This window comes from Triticum aestivum, chromosome 1B (assembly GCF_018294505.1).
Source record: "Triticum aestivum cultivar Chinese Spring chromosome 1B, IWGSC CS RefSeq v2.1, whole genome shotgun sequence".
NCBI lineage: Eukaryota > Viridiplantae > Streptophyta > Magnoliopsida > Poales > Poaceae > Triticum > Triticum aestivum.
In genome coordinates this window covers 73,293,268-73,312,112 of record NC_057795.1, presented here as the reverse complement: position 1 = coordinate 73,312,112, position 18,845 = coordinate 73,293,268, and the positions used below count along the sequence as shown (strand labels likewise).

Below are 18,845 nucleotides of genomic sequence, written 5' to 3'. Positions count from 1 at the left end.
AGGCGTTGTTATGTGCCTTGTCCGTCAACTTTCTCTTTGGCCAATTCGATTGCAGGTTCTAATGACAGCTTACCCCTATATTCTGTAGTTTCGCTCTAGAAAAAGCACTATTTGTCGGATGCAATGCTCTTTTTGTAAATTGGTGTATATTTATTCGCTCAATCATCGTTCAGGTTTTTTCTTGATGAAAATCACAATGCTTCCAAGCATGTTCAATAAGAAAAATCAATTCTACATTGGACCAAACTCTTACGTATGAAGTAATTTGCCTTTGTAACATGAAATTAACTTTCAGAGTTTTAAGGTCAAATACGCAAATACACAAGAACATTGAGGTGTATAGTACATATCTATAAAGTTTCAAGATCAAATACGCAAATAGTACATGTGTTAGAGTGACATTATTTTATTTTGTGTGTGTGTACATATCTAGGCTCGTTTGTATTTTCTTTCAAGGAAAAAGTAATCGCCCACCGTGGGGCTCGAACCCACGACCACAAGGTTAAGAGCCTTGCACTCTACCAACTGAGCTAGACGGGCTTTGTGTCACTTGCTTCATTCACGGCTATATATGTGATACACCAAACAAAAGCCTTCCTCTGCCTACCTACCGAGCTCAAGGTTTGCTCAATTATCAGCGTGCAAGCGAGTGATTAGTTTCTTTTAACCTGGAAATATCCTTCCATTACTTAACCTCGCCCAGCAGAATCACCAAAGCATACATGGAGTCAGGGACTCAGTTGTTCCTTTCCACCAGGATATCATTAGTCGGATGGAATCATCCATTCATGCATTATTATACTACTCCATAGACAAATATAGACGCGTCAGTGGGAAGTCGCAAAGGCAACATCGAAACTTGTCGCGTAGAGGCACAAGCGGCGAAAGTTGGGCAGCCGGCAGCCCACCAGGAACACAAAACCGTTTGCTTGTGCCCACAGGTAGTGCTGCTAATAATTCCGCAACCGTTTCCCGCAGCCAGCAGCGCCTGCGACTGCAACCCTGCAAGCAGAAAAGGCAGCCGCTGTTTGTGATTGCTTCCGAATTCCTCTCCCTCTGGCGACACCTACCGCCTACCACCACCAGAGGAGATAAGTCCACACCGGATATCATCAAGAAACTCGGTGCCCCGCCCCCCAATAATTGCAGCCCGCGCATATAAATACACCCGTATCCATATGTATGCACACACAAGCATCTACACACGATCCGATTATATCTTGCTTTAAGAGGAAGGTAGCTGGAGTAGCCTGCATCTTTCAGCTGCGCCTGGTCAAACATGGCTTCCATGGGGTTCAGCTATGCGCAGATACATGTGCGGCAGGAGAAGATCCGGCAGAGGATCAACCAACAAGAAGCCGCCAAGAAGACGACCGTGAAGAGTATCGGTGAAGGAGATAAGATCAAGAAGAAAAACTGCGACTCATGGACCGCCGCCGGCAGGGTGCATCCGTGCGCGTCTTCCACGGCCGCGGCGGCGGCTACGGCTAGGCCGGTGCCAGAGAGGTGAGGCTGGCTGGCTGTGCGTCTTCTCTTCTCTGTAGGCCACAAGAGGCTTGATTTGAGAGTTTAGTTTGTGTCTCTGATGAGTAGTTTTAGCTTGTCTCAAGATTTCCTCGAGGAAATAAAGATGTGTGCTCATATGTCCCACAAGCTTGTGGATATCATACGAACAATCAAATATATAGTCCAGCCACACATTTAAAACTGTTTTTCTTTTGACGAAAAAGCAGCAGATTGCTGATTTTCATTGATAAAGTGGTAGAAGTAAACAGTTACAGGCCACTGAAAGGAAAAGAAAAAGTGATCTAAAATTGTTTCTGACAGGCCTGCCTGTCGACTAACAAAGAGACTCACTAGAAGATGCAGGAACAGAGTTTTTTTTTTTTTTACATAGCCACAGAGCCATGGTATTGGTTGCGACTGGAATCTTAATATTGCCAAGAACCTAGCTACTGACTAAAAGTGCTTGATCCTGAACTTCCACTCCCCATTCACGGCATCAAACGCCACGAATTCAGCGCCATTCTTCTTGGTCCATTGCGCCAGAATCTCCGTATACCTGTCAACTTCTGCCCCCTCCGTCAACTGCAACCCGGTCTTCTTATCGACGCACTTCACATTCAGGAGTGTGATCTCTGCAGGCTTGTTGAGCTCCTGCCCCACAGGAGGTCTCTTGCTCTCATCTGTGTAGACCAGGATCTCGCGGTCCTTGAACTCCACGATGGAAGCGATGTCGAGCTTCCTCACATCGGTTTCTCCATCAAACTTGATGCTGCCGTAGCCATGCCTGCCGACCGTTAAGTCCTTCACATGTGAGCAACAACCTGGCTCGTTGCTTTCTCGTGCAGCAAGCTCTGCGATCGACGGCGAAGTGTAATAGTCTGCCTTATAGAGCCGAGGTAGGACACTCTCACTCACAGAGGCGCCACCAAATGGAGTTATCACAGGATCAAATGGATTAGCACCGTTGATATACCCTTTCTGTTCCCCAGCGGATTCTGATGATGGTGAACAAGATGTCAGTAACTCAATTGCATATATCATATGGCAACACAAATAGGATGAAGTAGCTTCGGTTCTGAGATATCAAATATTTTGACATTTGGGCTCCACAAGTGCTAATGGAGAACTTTGGTTTGCTCCTAGGATTCTTCATTGTAAATTTGTAACGTGCCAGTGAAGAATTGCTTGTAGAATGAAACAGTAAAAGCTTATTTGAATAAAATACTCCTAGGAATCTTCACTGTAAAGATGCTAGTAAATTCTTTTGCTTATTCAAATTATTAGCATGAAGCAACAAAAGCTTATTTCAATAAATTTTCCCATGGGATCAAGTAGAACATGACAGTGGATCCATTTTATAGCAAGAAATGTGCGTATCTAGTTAATGTGGAAAACAAAATATTGTTTACTCTGCTTGAACCTGCATCTACTTAAGTCTGTGATGCAATGTGAAATAGAAAAGACAAAAACACATCATGCTTATAATGAAAATTACTGCTACAAAAACATTGCAGTATCAAAAGTCAAGGAAAAATAATGTAGCATCAACCTATCAGAAGTCTACAGAACAAACTAGTACCAGAAGATAAGAAACTGATACAATACCACTGGTAATTTCTGGAGTATCTACCTGTTGAACTAGATGGTTTCCCGTCATGCTGCTCCACTGATTGTATAGTTAGCTCTTGGTTCTCTCCAGGATAGATACAGAAAGACACTGGTGTTGCTGAAGCTTTAACATTATGATGAACCTATGCAAAAGGACATGTGGATTTCATTTATGGGGTACTCGAAATGGACAGATTCAATTTTTTTGGATGCAATAAAAAGCGACTGGGAGCATTTTATCTGAATATTCATGAGCCTAAACGTGTGAGCATATATGGCTTCAAACATGTTTGAAGAGGTCCACAAGATTTCGTTTTACTGTGCAACACAATTCTGGGCTATGGATATTTATTGCCATACCTCTGTAGCACGACTGCCAGTATCATCATTCTTTGGAGAAAATCTAATCCTTACAGTAGTAATGTCAACTGGTAGTAACAACTCCACAGTTTTCTCAGCTTGATCAATATTTATCTGGAAAGGACGACAATAATAAATCAGATAAAGAAACAAAAAGCCAGGAAATATAGCCATTCAGTGACACCTACAGTAGTGGAGTGACCGTTTGGCGATGGAGCTGGTGCTGAATGGGCAACCGAAGAGCTGAGTAAACTTCCACCAGATTGAGTAGATTTTGAAGGGAACAAATTTTGGCTAAACATATGGCCTTGCTGCTTCAATCAGAACAATTAATCAATGAGAACACATACCAACTCCTATGAATGAAATGCATCCTGAAAGAATAATCTTCTATAGGAATACTTACAGCAGAAGATGTATCTGCAGGAGCTGTATATGCTGCTGTGTTATTGGATACGTTTTCCCAACATGTAGTAGATGGTGCAAAAGAGGAGCTTGAAAACCATGATGGCTTGTGGATTGGCTCGGGAGGGTATGAGAATAATGGTGACTGGGGTGGTCCTGGAGGGCGCAGCCAAAATGGGTTGGTGGTACCATGTGCTGAGGATTGCAGTCCCACAGGTGCTGAGGATGGCTCAGGAGAGTATGAAAACAATGATGGCTTGACAGGATTTGTGAAGGCATTCACTGGGGGCTGGGGCTGAGGCTGCGAGGAATGATGAGCCCAAGGAACTCTGCTCTCCTCTGAGTTGAAACCACCTGGGGAACATACAAACCTAGATTAGTAATAAGAACCATATAAACTAATAAAATAAGTACATAATGAAAAAACAAAAGATTCAACAATTATTAACCATCAGTTATTATATAAGGTCCATGCACGTTCTTTGGCCCCAGATTGCAGCCAGGGCACCAAGAGCAGCACCGTGTTGCTTTAATTGAACTAGTCAAGTTCTTGCACATTAGGTTAGGTCTCTAGAGGATTGAAGATAAATTTGGAAGAAAATCAATTAAGTATTAGAGTAAATAGTACTCCCTCCGTTTCTAAATATAAGCCTTTTTAGAGATTTCAATATGGACTACATACGGATGTATATAGACATATTTTAAAGTGTAGATTAACTCATTTTGCTTCGTATGTAGTCCATTGGAATCTCTAAAAATACTTATATTTAGAAACGGAGGGAGTACAATAAGAAAGTTAGGACTATGGGATGTATTATATGTCTTGAGTTGCAAGTTATCCTTCTGTGCATAACTCCTACTGATCTTGACCATCACAGCAACCTGCCGAGACCTCATAGAACTTATGAAAAATCTAAACAGGACAAAAGAGTCTAAAGTGTTGGAAATACTCAATATCTTACCTTTGTCTCCTTTCTTATAATCTTCATGTCGAAGCTCCTCGTGAGATTTGCTCTTGAATGCTGGCATTGCTGAAATAGATACATAGTAATTACGTTCAGGATCATCACCAAGAGTCCTGGTATAAGCAGAAACCCTGCTGCCTTTTTTAGACACTCCTACATAAATAAGATGTGAAAAAATAAACAGTGAAATAACATATAAAATCTCATAATAACTCAACTCAAAGAAAGAAAAATTTACATCAAATTGAAAAAAAGTAAGTACCAATAAGTCAACTAAACTTTAAACCAGCCGTATTCAAAGAAAAAGGTCAGACTCATTTGACCAGTGGTTTTCCCCAGTTTTAAAACTCTTATTTCAAAATAAGCTAACTACTTCCATTACTAATCACCACTGAAGGTGTATTGTTATTGTATAGAAGGCACTACTGCCCATAACAAATAGACAAAGTAGATCATGTAAAGACTTGCATGAATATTAGGATCAGATTACTGCATCGCGTTTTGAGTCAATAGATCCACAAATAGTAAAACAAAAATGGTATTTAAAAGTGCGTTGACAAATTACAATGCACAGCCCAGTTTACATATTCAACTACTCCCTCCGATCCAAAACAAGTGACATGGTTTTAGTCCAAATTTGAACTAAAACCGCAAAACTTATTTTGGATCGGAGGAGTATGTTTAATGATAGCAGCTGAAAATGTAAGAGACTGGGTCAACTATAATTTGTGAATACATGATGAACTGAATGAAAAGCACAAAGAAACCACAAAACTTACGGCCAAAGGCCCCAAATGAAGGCTTAGATTGCACCCCAAAGGTAGGAACATGTGAATAATGTTGGCCTGTTGTAGCTGTACAAAGCAATATGAAATTAGTTTAGTCAAATCAGCTGTGCTGAGTAAACTTATGAGTAATGAAACCGTAGAAAACAAGGTTATGTTGGGATTACATCTACTGCTGGAAATAGTGAAAGCAACATAGAAAACAGTGACATTGCCAAATAATTCAGAGAAGAAAAAATACCCTAATGGTTTCACAAAGGAATATGACCACTGCATGCAGCAAACAATTTTGATTATGACAAATAATTTATTGATAAAATATCAGAATTGACTACATACATGCTCATGATATGGGTAGTTTTGTAAAAGAATATTCCTGTAGACTGTCATGATACTTGTGAATATGTCATGAAGAAAATAACGATCCAAAGAACATCGTGGAGACCATGAACCAAAATGGCATGCTCCTGGGAACAGAGTAGCACTTGCAGCCTACTATAGCTGTTTATATAGCGTCCGTCTCCATTCAAAAACAGATCTTCCAAGAACTTACAAAAGACCCTGTAGTATCAGCATACTGGTTTGGTTGACCTTATTACAGTCATACTGGATTGATTAGCCTCAGTATACATAATTTCAAATTAGAGAAAATCAAAAGTCAATGCTAAATGAATACTTCCTACTATATATCAATCATAAGTCACGAGGAAAGAAAAAGACTAACTGTTAACCAAAAACGTCAAAAACCACCAATGGTGCTTCAGTAGTCAGAGTTAAATGCATCCTAGTATCATACTGGAATTGTAGTACTTGCACAATCTTGTTGTGCAGGACATTTGGTTAACAAATATCTTGGGTTATGAACTCCAATGGTGCTTCAGTAGTCAGAGTTAAATGCATCCTAGTATCATACTGGAATTGTAGTACTTGCACAATCTTGTTGTGCAGGACATTTGGTTAACAAATATCTTGGGTTATGAACTCAAGGAAAATTGTGTTCTCAGTTACACCATAAATCTTTCACGTATTCATGAACTTACTCACGGATGCTACTTGATGGCATGGCCAGAAATTTTACTGTTCACCCAACACATGCACAGTCAAACAGGGAAAGACACTGCTAACAAATAGAATTCACATCTACCATTGTATTGAAAGAACCCATCAAATCTACTTCAGGATAACCAAATAGCAGACGATTAAAATAAAATAGAGAATTGGTGGACAGAAGGCTACTTACAGCCAAATGGTGTGTTGGATGAAAAAGGTGCCTGATGGGGCATGGGGTGCCCGAAGGCGTTAGGGGATCGCCCAAATGCCGGGCCACACCAAGATGAAGAGGAGCCCATGGCTGCACCAGAAGAAGGCGTGAAAGCAGACGAGGATGGAAATAAGCCCGTGGCTACCGGCGTGGAACCAAACGAGGATCCCATGGCTGCACCAGCGTATGGCGTGAAACCAGAGGATGGGAAAAAGCCCGTGGCTACCGGCGTGGAACCAAACGAGGATCCCATGGCTGGACCAGCGTATGGCGTGAAACCAGAGGATGGGAAAAAGCCCGTGGCTACCGGCGTGGAACCAAATGGGGATGAAGAAGGGCCCATGGCTGCACCAGAGGCCGGCCTTATGCCAAACGAGTATGGAGAAGAGCCCGTGGCTGCACCAGATGCCGGCGTGAAACAGAACAAGGATGGAGAAGAGCCCATGGCCGCACCGGAGGTCGGCGTGGAGAACAATGATGATGAAGAGCCCATGACTGAGCCAAAGGCTGGTGGGGGGGTAGACCAAGATGAAGAACCCATCATAACTGCAGAAAACAAAAATCAAATCGAATTAGACGAGTGACAAGTTAATAATCTTATTAATCCTTGCCAAAATTGCAAAAATATTCACTAAAACAAAAACACATCCGTCTATCCTGGCAGTTACATTCACTGAGTGGGTGCATTTTCTCATACGTCGTGCTACATTCAGAAACCATAAAGTAATTCTTCACCTCCGGATTGGAGGCCTACTAAATTTGTTAACTCTTAATAACTTCTCATTAGTTTAATCTACCCCGCCAACCCCGTGGTAAACTGGAATATAGGCAGCAAATGCAATGCAGCACAAATAGTTAAATAACTAATGAGAAAACCCAACAAACGAACCCTCCGAATCAAACCACATAGAACAGCGCTTCTAACAGAAGGGGAGCAAGTGCAAATAAAGTGGGATCGTCGCGTGCCCAGTTCGCTCATTCATTCAACGATGATGTGTATAGAAACAAACAAAAAACAAATCGTGCGTGCGTGCGCCCGTCGCACAAACCGACGAGAAAACGCACGCGGTTGCCCCGGCGGGCGCGGCAGTGGAGTGGAGCTCCTAATCAAAATCGAAGCACCCGAAGAACCCTAGCCCGGGATTGGGGACGGAGCTGAACCGAACCGAATCAGGCGGGGAAACAAGCGCGGGAAGCGCGTCAGGCGGGCAATGCGGCCGCCGCGAACTAGCGTCGGACTTGGCCTACGAGCGAATCGCGAGTAGATAGAATCGCCGGGTTCCGGTCGCATTGGGGCGGGGAGGAGGGTGAGGAGGAGGGGAGGCTTACAGGAAGGAAGGAAGGCGGCGGTCCGATCGAAGGGGCGGCGCGGCGGCGCGGGGTTGGGCGGGCGGGGGTCCTCCACCGTCTGGGTGGAAGGAGACGAGGTGGCGCAGGTTGGCTCCCCGGTGCGGTGCCGGCGCGGTTTATATACTACAGCGGCGGTTGGGGTTGGGCTTGGGGGACGACTTCCGGATCGCGGGTAGCGTAGGAGTGGTGTAGTACTAGCTTACAAATCAAGCCACGAGAGTAAAATATGACTTGTCAGCTTTCTTCCAACGCCACCTTTTTTTTCGATTTTTATTAAGTCTTCTTCGGTAGCTTTTTTTTTTGCGAGAGAAATTTCCAATCTATTCATCAATCATGGCAGTACAGAGAACACAAGAGGTAATAAAAATTACAACTAGGTCTATGGACCACCTAGCGACGACTACAAGTCTTCTTCGGTAGCTACTTCTCGGCAAGAGAGGTGGAACATGAAAGATGTACCGAATGTTCTCTCCGATCTAAAAGAAAGTGCCGTGGTTTTTTTTCTATTCGAGGAAAAGCCATCGATACCGCATTTTATTGATCATTAAAATGTTGATACATGCTTCACGAGACTACTAAGGACTAGTAGGCAGAGGCGTGCCGCGTCCGTCCTGAAGCCCGTTTGCGTAGCTATGTTTTTTTTCTTATAGAAGAGAAGAAGACAGTGGGTACGTGAGTTAGCAGTTGGTAATGTGCAAGCCAATTTAACTTAGATAAATATCGAAAGGTAGCAAAAAAACAGTTCATCCATGGTTACAAACAACTAGCTATATAACAGATGTAAATTTATATTAGTGAACAAAGCAAGATACAAAAGAAGGAAACCAACAGAAAAAGTGAATTGGGAAATAAAAAGGATTAACATTTATACAAAGGTCCATTCTTTTAGGCTCGGTGTTGGCAACCCAGTGAAAAAATCAACAATGTCATTGTTTCCTCTAATGCATACAATTTTAATTCACACAACATCAAAAATTGAATGGAAATACCTGATAGCGCCCTCGAGCTACTAAGCTAGCACTCTTGTCAAGTGTTTGAAGTACTTAATTGATGCCAGTACTCACGCCATATATATAAAGGACGTGTCTAGCGGGCGAATGTTTACCCGATAGCGCCCTCGAGCAGCCATCAATTAAGAAAGTTAGCATGCACGTATGTGCCTCTAGTCCCATGTGCATTAGTATCATGAACACGTGTGTCTCTTGTCCCATTTAGTTCAACTGGCATATAAGATGGAGGTATTGTCTTATCGTGTCTTTAATTTTGTTTCAAGACAAGTCAAAAAGCTATAATTGTCAAATTGAGTGTCAAAATTCAAATTTGTTTTCACCCTTTGGAACCTTGACATGTTCTTCAAAACTAAATCTCGCATGAGTATGTTTCGATGATTTTTATGTGTGTGGAATTTAGTCGTCTCTATTTGGTGCCACTCCCTAGTAGTAGATGTGCAACTTTATCCCTACTCGTGGACGTGTAGTTTTAACTGATGTGAGCGTGTGTGAATGCATTTAATTCTAAAAATGACATAATTTTTGAACTGAATATCGGAATTAAGACCCGCTTTCACCGTAGGAGTCCTCGCAACAAGCTCTTCACAACTAGAACCCGCTTGGGTATGTTTCGATGAACTTTTTTGCATGCAATTTAGTCCTTGTTAGATGCAAATGCATAGCAGTTAATGTGCAACTACCTAATAGTTGATGTGTAACTTTTCTACCTACCCATGAACATGCAGTTTTCACTGATGGCACCTCCACCCTACACTATCCTCTACCAGTGAGATGTGCAATTTCGTCTGCTGCCATGACCAACTGCCAGTAGTTGATGTGCAACTTTCCCTCTACCCGTGGATGTGCAGTTTTCATTGTTCTCTACCTCGACCGACTTCCTAGCATTGGATGTGCAACTTCGGATGCTGCCCCGGGCAACCGTCTAGTAGTGATGTGCAACTTTTCCCATATCCTGTGGAGGTGTAGTTTTCACTGTTAACACCCCTCCGGCCCCCCTGCTGGTGAAATGTGCAACTTTAGCTTCGCGCCTATAAGCAACTTTTCTCTACCCGTCATGGGTGTGCAGTTTTCATCATCCAAAGATCTCTGCTAGTGAGACGTGCAACGTCGTCTGTTGTTCCGGCTAACTATGCCAACGAGTGTGTGCAATCCCCACAACTGTGATTGTGCAACCATGTCGCCGCGCGTGTGCAACTCTCACAACCGTGATTGTGCCACTATGCCGTCACGCGTATGCAACTCCTGCAGTCGTGCGCAAGCTACTACCCGACGAGAGTGTGCAACCCCACAGTCTATGCGTAAGCATACCTATACCGACTAGGGTGTGCAACTCCGCAATCATGTGTGTGCAACTATGCTGACAAGAGCATGCAACTTTGCGGGCGTGCGTGTGCGACCATGCCGATGAGAGCATGCAACTCCGCGATCATGCGTGTGGGACTATGCCGATGAAAATGTGCAACTTTGCGACTATGCGTGTGTGACTATGACGTCACGCATGTGCAACTCACTTGTCGTGATTATGTGACTACGCCGCCGCGCATGTGCAACTCCCGCAGCTGTGCGTGAGCTACTACCCGACAAGAGTGCGTGATCGCGCAGTTCGTGCGTAAGCAACTATGCCGACCAGGGTGTGCAACTCTGCAATCGTGCGTGTGCAACTTTGCGGCCGTGCATGTGCGACTATGTCTACAAGAGCATGAAAACGTGCGGCCATGCATGTGCGACTATGCTGATGAAAGTGTGCAACTCTACGAATGTGTGTGTGACTATGATTCCACGTGATTGTGCAACTATGTCGTCGCGCATGTGCAAATACGTCTTCATCCATCCAAGCATCGAGTGTATATTTAGTCTATCTCTATTTTTACACATACTCCCTCCATCCTTTAAAGAGTGTACTTTCAAAGAAGAGAGTATTTTCAACTTTATAGGAGAGTCAAATTATCTCAAAGTTTGACTGTGTTTGTGCAAAAGTATATTAATGCATGTGAAACCAAATAGGTATATGATGAAAATATAATTTATCATGAATCTAATGCTACTAATTTGATGTCATAAATGTTGGTCTGTTATTATATAAATATGGTCAAATATAAAAAATATTTGACTTTCCAACAAAGTTGGAAGTACACTCTTCAAAGGACGGAAGGATACTAGCAAAAGGACCCGCGTGTTGCAACAGGGGAAAAAATCATAATCTCCAATGCCATGGCCATATTTTGCTGCATCACCGAGATACACTATCACTCTCATGAACAATTTTTGAAATCATGAACATGTTCTTAGACTCGTGAACATATTTGAAATGTGGGCATTTTTCAAATTCATGAACACTTTTATAAATGTTTGAACATTTTCTAAAATCGAGAACATTTTTTGAATTCATGAAACATTTCTGCTATTTACAAGCATTTTTTGATTTTCTAAACATTTGCTTTCAAAATTTCAAACATTTTTCGAATAAGCAAACATTCTTTTACAAAATTATGAACATCTTTTCCACAAACATTTTATGTTTTACTAAGCATTTTATATCAAAATTCTCATTTTTTAATTTTCAGAACTTTTTGGAAGTTCCAATTATTTGAAGTAGAAAAAGCGAAAATGTAAAAAAGAAAAAAGAAAAAAAGAAAATTTAAAAACAGTTCGCCCAGACATGTGCCGGCCCAAACAGATGCACTACGTCTTCTCCCAGCGCGCAGAGCTCATTATAGGAGGTCCCTACTACATGTGCTGGCCCAGGCGAGGGTTTCCCCTGTGTAAGAACGTTATTTTTATCACTTATAGGTGACATTGAAGGGTAATATTTTGCAATTTTGGAGGCAATTTTTGTGACGTATCGTCAAAAGCAAGAACCCTTTATTATTTCGTATAGATATAGATATAGAATAGATGGGTGATGGTGGCTAGTGTGCTATGCTTCAATGAATCGAGCAGTGTTCAAATCACAGCCTAGACCAGTGGCGGAGACAGGGGGGACCGGCAGGGGCCCTGGCCCCCCCTAACATCTGGATTTTGCTGCTAATCTGCTATGAACAGTGACATAATTAGTAATCTTTTGTTGCTGAAAATCTATTTTGCTATAGTTTGGCCCTCCCTAACTTGTTTTAGCAGCACTTGGCCCCCCTAATACATATTTCCTGGCTCCGCCATTGGCCTAGACAATTTATTTTTGTAAACTGGGGGCCAACAAGGGTGACGGACCATATAAATAATAGGCCATTGCTACGAATCAGCCGTCCGATCTGCCTACTAGTGGCCATTGGATTACAGCTTTGGGCAGAGGAAAGGAAAAGTGTGGTCATGTCGAGGAGCAGCTTTGGGCAGAGGAAAGGAAAAGTGTGGCCATGTCGAGGAGCAGCAGGAGAGAGTCGCGATGGAGACGAAGGGGGCCTGAAGAAAGAGAAAAGGATTAGGCGGTTTGCGTGTGTCACTAGAGATAAGGAATGGTGGTTTGCCAGCGGTGAGTGGGTCCAATGGACACGTGGCGAGCAAAGCGGGCGGTTTAACGAGCTGTGAAATCAGCCGGTTGAATCTAACACTTTTCCTAATTTGGGATTTTAAAGTAGTTCGAATTTTATTAAAAAAAACAGTTTTCAAAAAAATTCAAGAAATTATAAAATGTTTGTGTATTTTAAAAAATGTTCGTGGTTTTAGAAAAATGTTTGGTTATTCAAAAAATGTTCATCAATTTGAATAAAAATAACGAATTCAAATACTATACATGGAAATTTTAAAAACTCTTCAAAAAAAGTAAAAATATTCACGAATATCCAAAGATGTTCCCAAATTTTGTAAAAAAGAATCATGAATTCGAAAAAATGTTCACGATCCAAAAAATGCTCAAGAATTTTAAAATAAAATATTATTTTAAAAAATATCCATGAATCTGAAAAATTATTCACGACTTCAAAACAAATGTTCACGAATTTGTAAAATTATTCATGATTAAAAAATCTTCATGAATTTGAAAAAGTATTCACGATTTCAAAAAATGTTCTCTAATTTGGAAGATTGTTTGTGAAAAAAAAGAAAAAGAAAAAGAAAAAAAGAAGGAAAAAGTGTTCTTGTGCTTAAAAATATATTCGTAGTTTAAAAAATATTCAAGATCTTTAAAAATTCCATGTGATTTAAAAAGTATTTACGTGTTTTAAAATTAAAGTCGATACATTAAAAAACAAATACACAGTTTAAAGGTGAACCGGCTCATATGTATGAACTAGGTGTATCATTCGCCCGCGATGACACGGTTTATTGATAAATGTGTCATGCGGTGGTTGAGATCGTCACCTTAAAGATTGATCACGTTCAAACGCGTTGCGGTGTCGCGATTAGTTGGACACCGCGTCCATGATCGGTGATGGCGGAAAGGACGCTAAGAGACAAGAAATGTGAGACACTATGTTGAATTAGATAATGTGGACCGGTGAATTTGTGAAAGCTTTCTTGTTACGACTAGAGCATGTGTTTTTTTCCGTTGCAACGCACAGACATTTTTGCTAGTAATAATAATATGGATGAACGGATTAAAAACCCAAAGAATCACACCTTACTTATTAGTACGGATAGATATAGATATATCCATCACATGATAAACAATATCCTAATATAATGTTTTTACACAACGCGGAAACAAAATAACAATTACTAAGTTATAGTACTCTCTCGGTCCCAAAATATATGTCTCAACTTTATACTAAATTTAATACAAAGTTTTTGGGACGGAGGGAGTACGAATTATAGAGGTAGATGTAGGGCATGACGCCGACGGCTTGAGCGGTAACTTCAACACCGTTTCGACACGGAACAGCACCTCATTCTTTACCAGTCCTAGTGTCCTCGGAAGTCCCTGCATCGATCGAGTATTAAATATCCAAGAATTGCATTGAGGATCAACAGAAAAAACAACTATAACATGTATGAATATCATACTTGTGCTGGACTTTTCAGACTTCTTCTTTTCTGCCAAAAACTTTTTGCAATTCCTTTTCCAATGACCCTTGTCCTTGCAAAAGAAGCACTCAGTCTCTTTAGCAGCGCCGCGTTTAGGCTTTCCCTTGGTGTCGGTCTTAATGACGCCCTTGCCATTTTTGACTTTGCACTTCTTCTTAAAACTAGTTGTCTTCTTCGTCACATAATTGGTGTCTTTCTGCATCCAATACTCAAAGGTCTTGAGCATCCTGAGCAATTCATTCACGCTCTTCTCCATCTCCCACATCATGTAATTCGTGATAAAGCCATTAAAGCTTGAGGGTAGAGACAGAAGGATAAGATCAGTACAAAGCCAGGCAGGGATGGGAGTGCCCAAAGCTTCCAACCTCCACATGTAACCAACTAGCTTGACCAGATGTTGGCTCACTGAGCTTCCTTCTGCCATTTTGCACTTCAATAAGGCCTTGGTTATCTCATAACGTTCGCCATTTTGTAAAGAACATTCCCTATAAAAACCAACTATTAACACAAAAAAATGCCAATGGTGCTTCAGTAGGGACGAAATCACTATTCTGACCTTTTCAGCAATCTTTGCCACAAAGTGAACTCGACATGAAAGTATTTCACAATCTGACCCTTTTAGCAACACCACAGCCCGTGGCGTTTCTTCTCCATACAAAAACACCGAAGTAGCTCGCGTTTCAGACCCACATACGAACGCCAAGCTAGCTAACGCTTCCGATCCACATGGAACCAGGCAGAAACGCCATGATCGTTGGCGTTTGTGGCATGCATTTTGATCGACCGGACGAACACCGATTCGATGGGTCCAAACTCCGGCGGCCCCATCTGGCTGCTGCATGCATGCATGCATGATCTCCTTCGTTCAGTGTAAAAAATCACTGGCTCCAGCGCAGCACAGGAGAGGCAGGTGGGAGGAAGCAGCGGGGGGGGGGGCTTGGGTTTGGGTTTGCTCCAAGAGGAAAACTGGAAAGTCCCTGTGGCTCACACTGTGCATGGCCCTGTTCGTCAGTAGCGGCCATTGCCATTGCCAATGCCAGAGGAGAGGTGCACGGCACAGCACTGATGCGCGCCTAAAAATAAGAAAACGGCACCGCACCCAGTGGTTCTTCCCGACGTGGTGTACTGTATTCTCGTTCTGTTTCCAGTTTGATCTCGCCTAGGTCTAGCGATCTGGTTTGTGGTACTTGCTGTCCAGTACGTACTAGGTTAACATCTGAAGTTAATGACTTGATTAACACAGACTCCTGGATGCAATTTCTCCCTTTTTTTTCGCAAGTAAACAGCTCTCATTCGCCAGTGGAATGTCACGGCAGGGACGGCTGTCGGCATGCAGCCAGTGATTTTTTACACTGAACGAAGGAGATCATGCATGCATGCATGCAGCAGCCAGATGGGGCCGCCGGAGTTTGGACCCATCGAATCGGTGTTCGTCCGGTCGATCAAAATGCATGCCACAAACGCCAACGATCATGGCGTTTCTGCCTGGGCGGAAACGCCAATGTGCTTGGCGTTTCCATGTGGGTCGAAAGCGTTAGCTAGCTTGGCGTTCGTATGTGGGTCTGAAACGCGAGCTACTTCGGCGTTTTTGTATGGAGAAGAAACGCCACGGGCTGTGGCGTTGCTAAAAGGGTCAGATCGTGAAATACTTTCATGTCGAGTTCACTTTGTGGCAAAGATTGCTGAAAAGGTCAAAATAGTGATTTCGGTCCTTCAGTAGTCAGTAGTTAAATGCATCATATCCTACTATACTACTGAAATTTTAGTACTTGCACGATCTATTTGTGCATGGCATTTGGTTAACAAATATCTTAGGCCATGAACTCAAGAAAAATGTTGTTCCTAGTTATACCATGAATGTTTCACCTATTCATCAACTTACTCACGGATGTTTTACTTGATGGCGTCCCCAGAAATTGTACACATGCACGGTCAAACAGGGCAAGACAAAGAATTCACATCTATTATTGTATTGAACTTGACAAACATAAGAACCCATCAAATCTACTTAGGGATAACCAAATAGCAAACCATGAAAACAAAAAAAAATAGAGAATTCATGGAGGAAAATGGCGCATGGGTGGCCAAAAGGTCGGGCTATACAAAGGAGAAGAGGAGCCCATGGCTGCACCAGAGCTCGTTGTGAAACAAAACGAGGATGGACAAGAGCCCATGGCTGCACCAGAGGTCGCGGTGGACAAAAATGAATGAGGATGAAGAGCCCATGACTGACCCAGAGGCTGGCGGGACAGACCAAGATGATGAAGAACCCATCATAACTGCAAAACAGCAAAGATTAAATTGAATTAAATGAATGACAAGTTAATAATCCCTAATAAGCATGGGAGATGAAACTGCATCAGTTACACAAGACACTAATTGCTAGGTACTACCAGAAAAGGAAGAAACGCAAGCCACTTCTTGCCAAAATTGCAAAATATTCACAGAAACGAACACACATCGGTTTATCCTGGCAGTTATATGAAAGCTACTTAAGTAGTTGAGTGGGTGCATTTTCTCAATACGTCGTGCTACATTCAGAAATCATAAACTAATCTTTCACCTCTGGATCGGAGGCCTGATAAATTTGTTACTCTTAGCTTCCCATTAGTTTGATCTACCCCGCCAACCACGGGGTAAACAAGAATCTAGGCAATAAATGCAGAATAGTTAAATACTGTAACTAATAAAGGTGTGTTTGGTTTCAGTCACGAAGCGGAACGGCACGGGTCGGTTCCATTCCCAGAGCCCGTTCTCGTGTTTAGATCACCGAAGGAACCGGAACCCACCCATTCCAGGGAACGGCATATTCCCTGATTATACTGAACCTGGGCGTTCCTCCAAATCGGCCGGACCACACGGAACGCTTCACTCGTGACTCTCTTCCCTTCCTCCACGACTCACCCACCCCGCGCCCCAGCCACCCACGACCTCTCCTCTCCTCTCTCCCTCGATGGCCATACCGGCGGCCGGCGGCCGTAGCACCTTCCCCTCCTGCGGGGCACCATCTTCTGCCCCTGTTCGGAACTGCAGCCTCGCCGGCGTCCCCTGCCCCTTGTCTCTCCTCCTCGAACCCCAAAGATCTGGTGGAAGGAGGCATGTGGCCTGGTGCGACAGGAAGGCCGGCCGAGCTTTCTACCATGGCTACCGAGCTCAAGTGGCTGGACGGCCTCGGTGCCGAAAAGTAACTGAAGGAGCAAGTGCACTTCACCCATAGATGACTTCACCCCGCCGTCGGCTGAAAAAGAATAGGAGGAGCATGGCCGAATTTGGGTGGCTGCTGTTGATCCAGATTTTGGTATTTGGGTAGCTGCTCTTGATATTTTGGTATTTGTAGTAGCTCTACTGGATTTTGTATTTGGGTAGCTGCTGTTGACGGAATTTAGGTGGCTGCTGTTGATTCAGATTCAGACTTTGGTATTTGGGTGGCTGCTGTTGATCTTGTGTTTCAGTCCAATTCTTTTCTTTCTGTTTCTCTACGATTTGTTTTTGACAGTGTGCTCAAGCCTTCGATTCAACAACAATATTTATATGCCTTTGTTTGACTGAAATTCAATCCAGTTCATGGTGACATAATAAATCCATTCCATTCCATATGTCTCAAACTGAACACTAGAATGTAACCATTTCATTCCTTCAAATTGCCACTACCAAACACAAGGACGGAACCAGCCCATTCTAGTGGAACGGAACCATGACATTACATTACACTTCGTTCCCGAACCAAACACACACTAAGAAAACGAAATCAAACGCACGAAGAACCCTATCTCGGATTGGGGATAGAACCGAACTGAACCAAAATCAGGCAGGGACACAAGCGTGGGAAGCACATCGATCAAGTAGGCAACGCACCCGCCGAACCTAGCCTCGGATTTGATCTACGAGCGATTCGCAACTAGAATCGCCGGGTTCCGGTCGAATTGGTGCGGGGTAAGGAGGGGATGCTTACAGCAAGGCGGCGCTCCAACCGGAGAGAGAGAGGCGGGGCGCCGACGGGCTTGAGACGGCAGGGGTCCTCCGCCGTTTGGGTGAAAGAGGAGGAGGAGAAGGCGCGCGGGTGGGCTTCCCCGGTCTGGCGCCGGCGCGGATTTTATATAGCGGCGGCTGGACTTGGAGTTGGAGGACTTCTGGATCGCGCGTAGTGTAGAAGTAGACTGAACAGAGCATCCGTCTTCAGCATCTCCAACAACAGCCGCGCTAAACTAGCGCCGCGCCGCAAATTAGGCCGTTTTAACGCGCGCGCAATACGGCGGGTCGTTCCAGCGAACGCGCAAAAACGGCGCGCGTTATAATGAGTCGGAAGCACTATCCCGCGCGGTGTATTTCGGACGCCCGCTACTGCGCGCGGCACACTCGAGCGCTCGCTCTCCCACTTCCACCCCCATCCGACCGCGCTGCCGCCGTCGCCCGCACCCCCCCGGCGACCGTTCAGGCGCTTCCCCGGCGTATCCCCGTGCCGCTGCGCTTCCTCCGCATCCCCTCCTAGTCTCGCCGGCCCGAGCGCTCGCTGCCGCGCCGCGCCCGCAAGGTGTTCGACAAAACGCCTACAAGGTATGTATTGCTCAAACTTCATGAATTTGGTGCATGTTTTGAATTGTAGTTTTTATAGTATAGTATTGAACATTGTAGATGAGTT

The 18,845-nt window shown here is 43.5% G+C and overlaps 2 protein-coding genes and 1 non-coding gene across 3 annotated transcripts; all 3 read right to left on the bottom strand.

Moving 5' to 3' along the window:
• Window positions 1–467: 467 nt before the first annotated feature.
• Window positions 468–540, bottom strand: TRNAK-CUU (transfer RNA lysine (anticodon CUU)). Its single transcript has one exon. It is a non-coding gene; the product is annotated as a tRNA-Lys (tRNA).
• A 1,176-nt stretch (window positions 541–1,716) lies between these two features.
• On the bottom strand, window positions 1,717–8,405 carry LOC123107995 (nuclear pore complex protein NUP98A). Its single transcript, XM_044529873.1, has 9 exons — window positions 8,220–8,405; window positions 6,870–7,436; window positions 5,624–5,698; window positions 4,842–4,997; window positions 3,881–4,233; window positions 3,663–3,785; window positions 3,475–3,588; window positions 3,137–3,257; window positions 1,717–2,501 (listed from the first exon to the last, which is right to left on the bottom strand). Exons 2-9 carry the CDS (start codon window positions 7,432–7,434, stop codon window positions 1,960–1,962), a joined length of 2,049 nt encoding a protein of 682 aa, XP_044385808.1. The 5' UTR covers window positions 7,435–7,436; window positions 8,220–8,405; the 3' UTR covers window positions 1,717–1,959.
• Window positions 8,406–13,902: 5,497 nt separating this feature from the next.
• Window positions 13,903–18,380, bottom strand: LOC123087167 (uncharacterized). The gene is made up of 4 exons (XM_044509093.1): window positions 18,159–18,380; window positions 16,440–16,485; window positions 14,186–14,691; window positions 13,903–14,102 (listed from the first exon to the last, which is right to left on the bottom strand). Exons 2-4 carry the CDS (start codon window positions 16,481–16,483, stop codon window positions 14,068–14,070), a joined length of 585 nt encoding a protein of 194 aa, XP_044365028.1. The 5' UTR covers window positions 16,484–16,485; window positions 18,159–18,380; the 3' UTR covers window positions 13,903–14,067.
• Window positions 18,381–18,845: the final 465 nt, after the last annotated feature.

What these genes read in the sequence shown, in the direction of transcription:
- LOC123107995 (XM_044529873.1), bottom strand. Translation starts at nt 7,434, where the DNA reads ATGATGGGTTCTTCATCTTGGTCTACCCCCCCACCAGCCTTTGGCTCA. An exon ending in TTATAAGAAAGGAGACAAAG is followed by an intron (nt 4,234 to 4,841) that starts GTAAGATATTGA and finishes TATGTTCCCCAG; the next exon opens with GTGGTTTCAACTCAGAGGAG. An exon ending in CAAACGGTCACTCCACTACT is followed by an intron (nt 3,589 to 3,662) that starts GTAGGTGTCACT and finishes CGTCCTTTCCAG; the next exon opens with ATAAATATTGATCAAGCTGA.
- LOC123087167 (XM_044509093.1), bottom strand. Translation starts at nt 16,483, where the DNA reads ATGATGGGTTCTTCATCATCTTGGTCTGTCCCGCCAGCCTCTGG. An exon ending in TCTGTCCCGCCAGCCTCTGG is followed by an intron (nt 14,692 to 16,439) that starts GTCAGTCATGGG and finishes TGGTTTTTATAG; the next exon opens with GGAATGTTCTTTACAAAATG. An exon ending in GTCTGAAAAGTCCAGCACAA is followed by an intron (nt 14,103 to 14,185) that starts GTATGATATTCA and finishes CGATCGATGCAG; the next exon opens with GGACTTCCGAGGACACTAGG.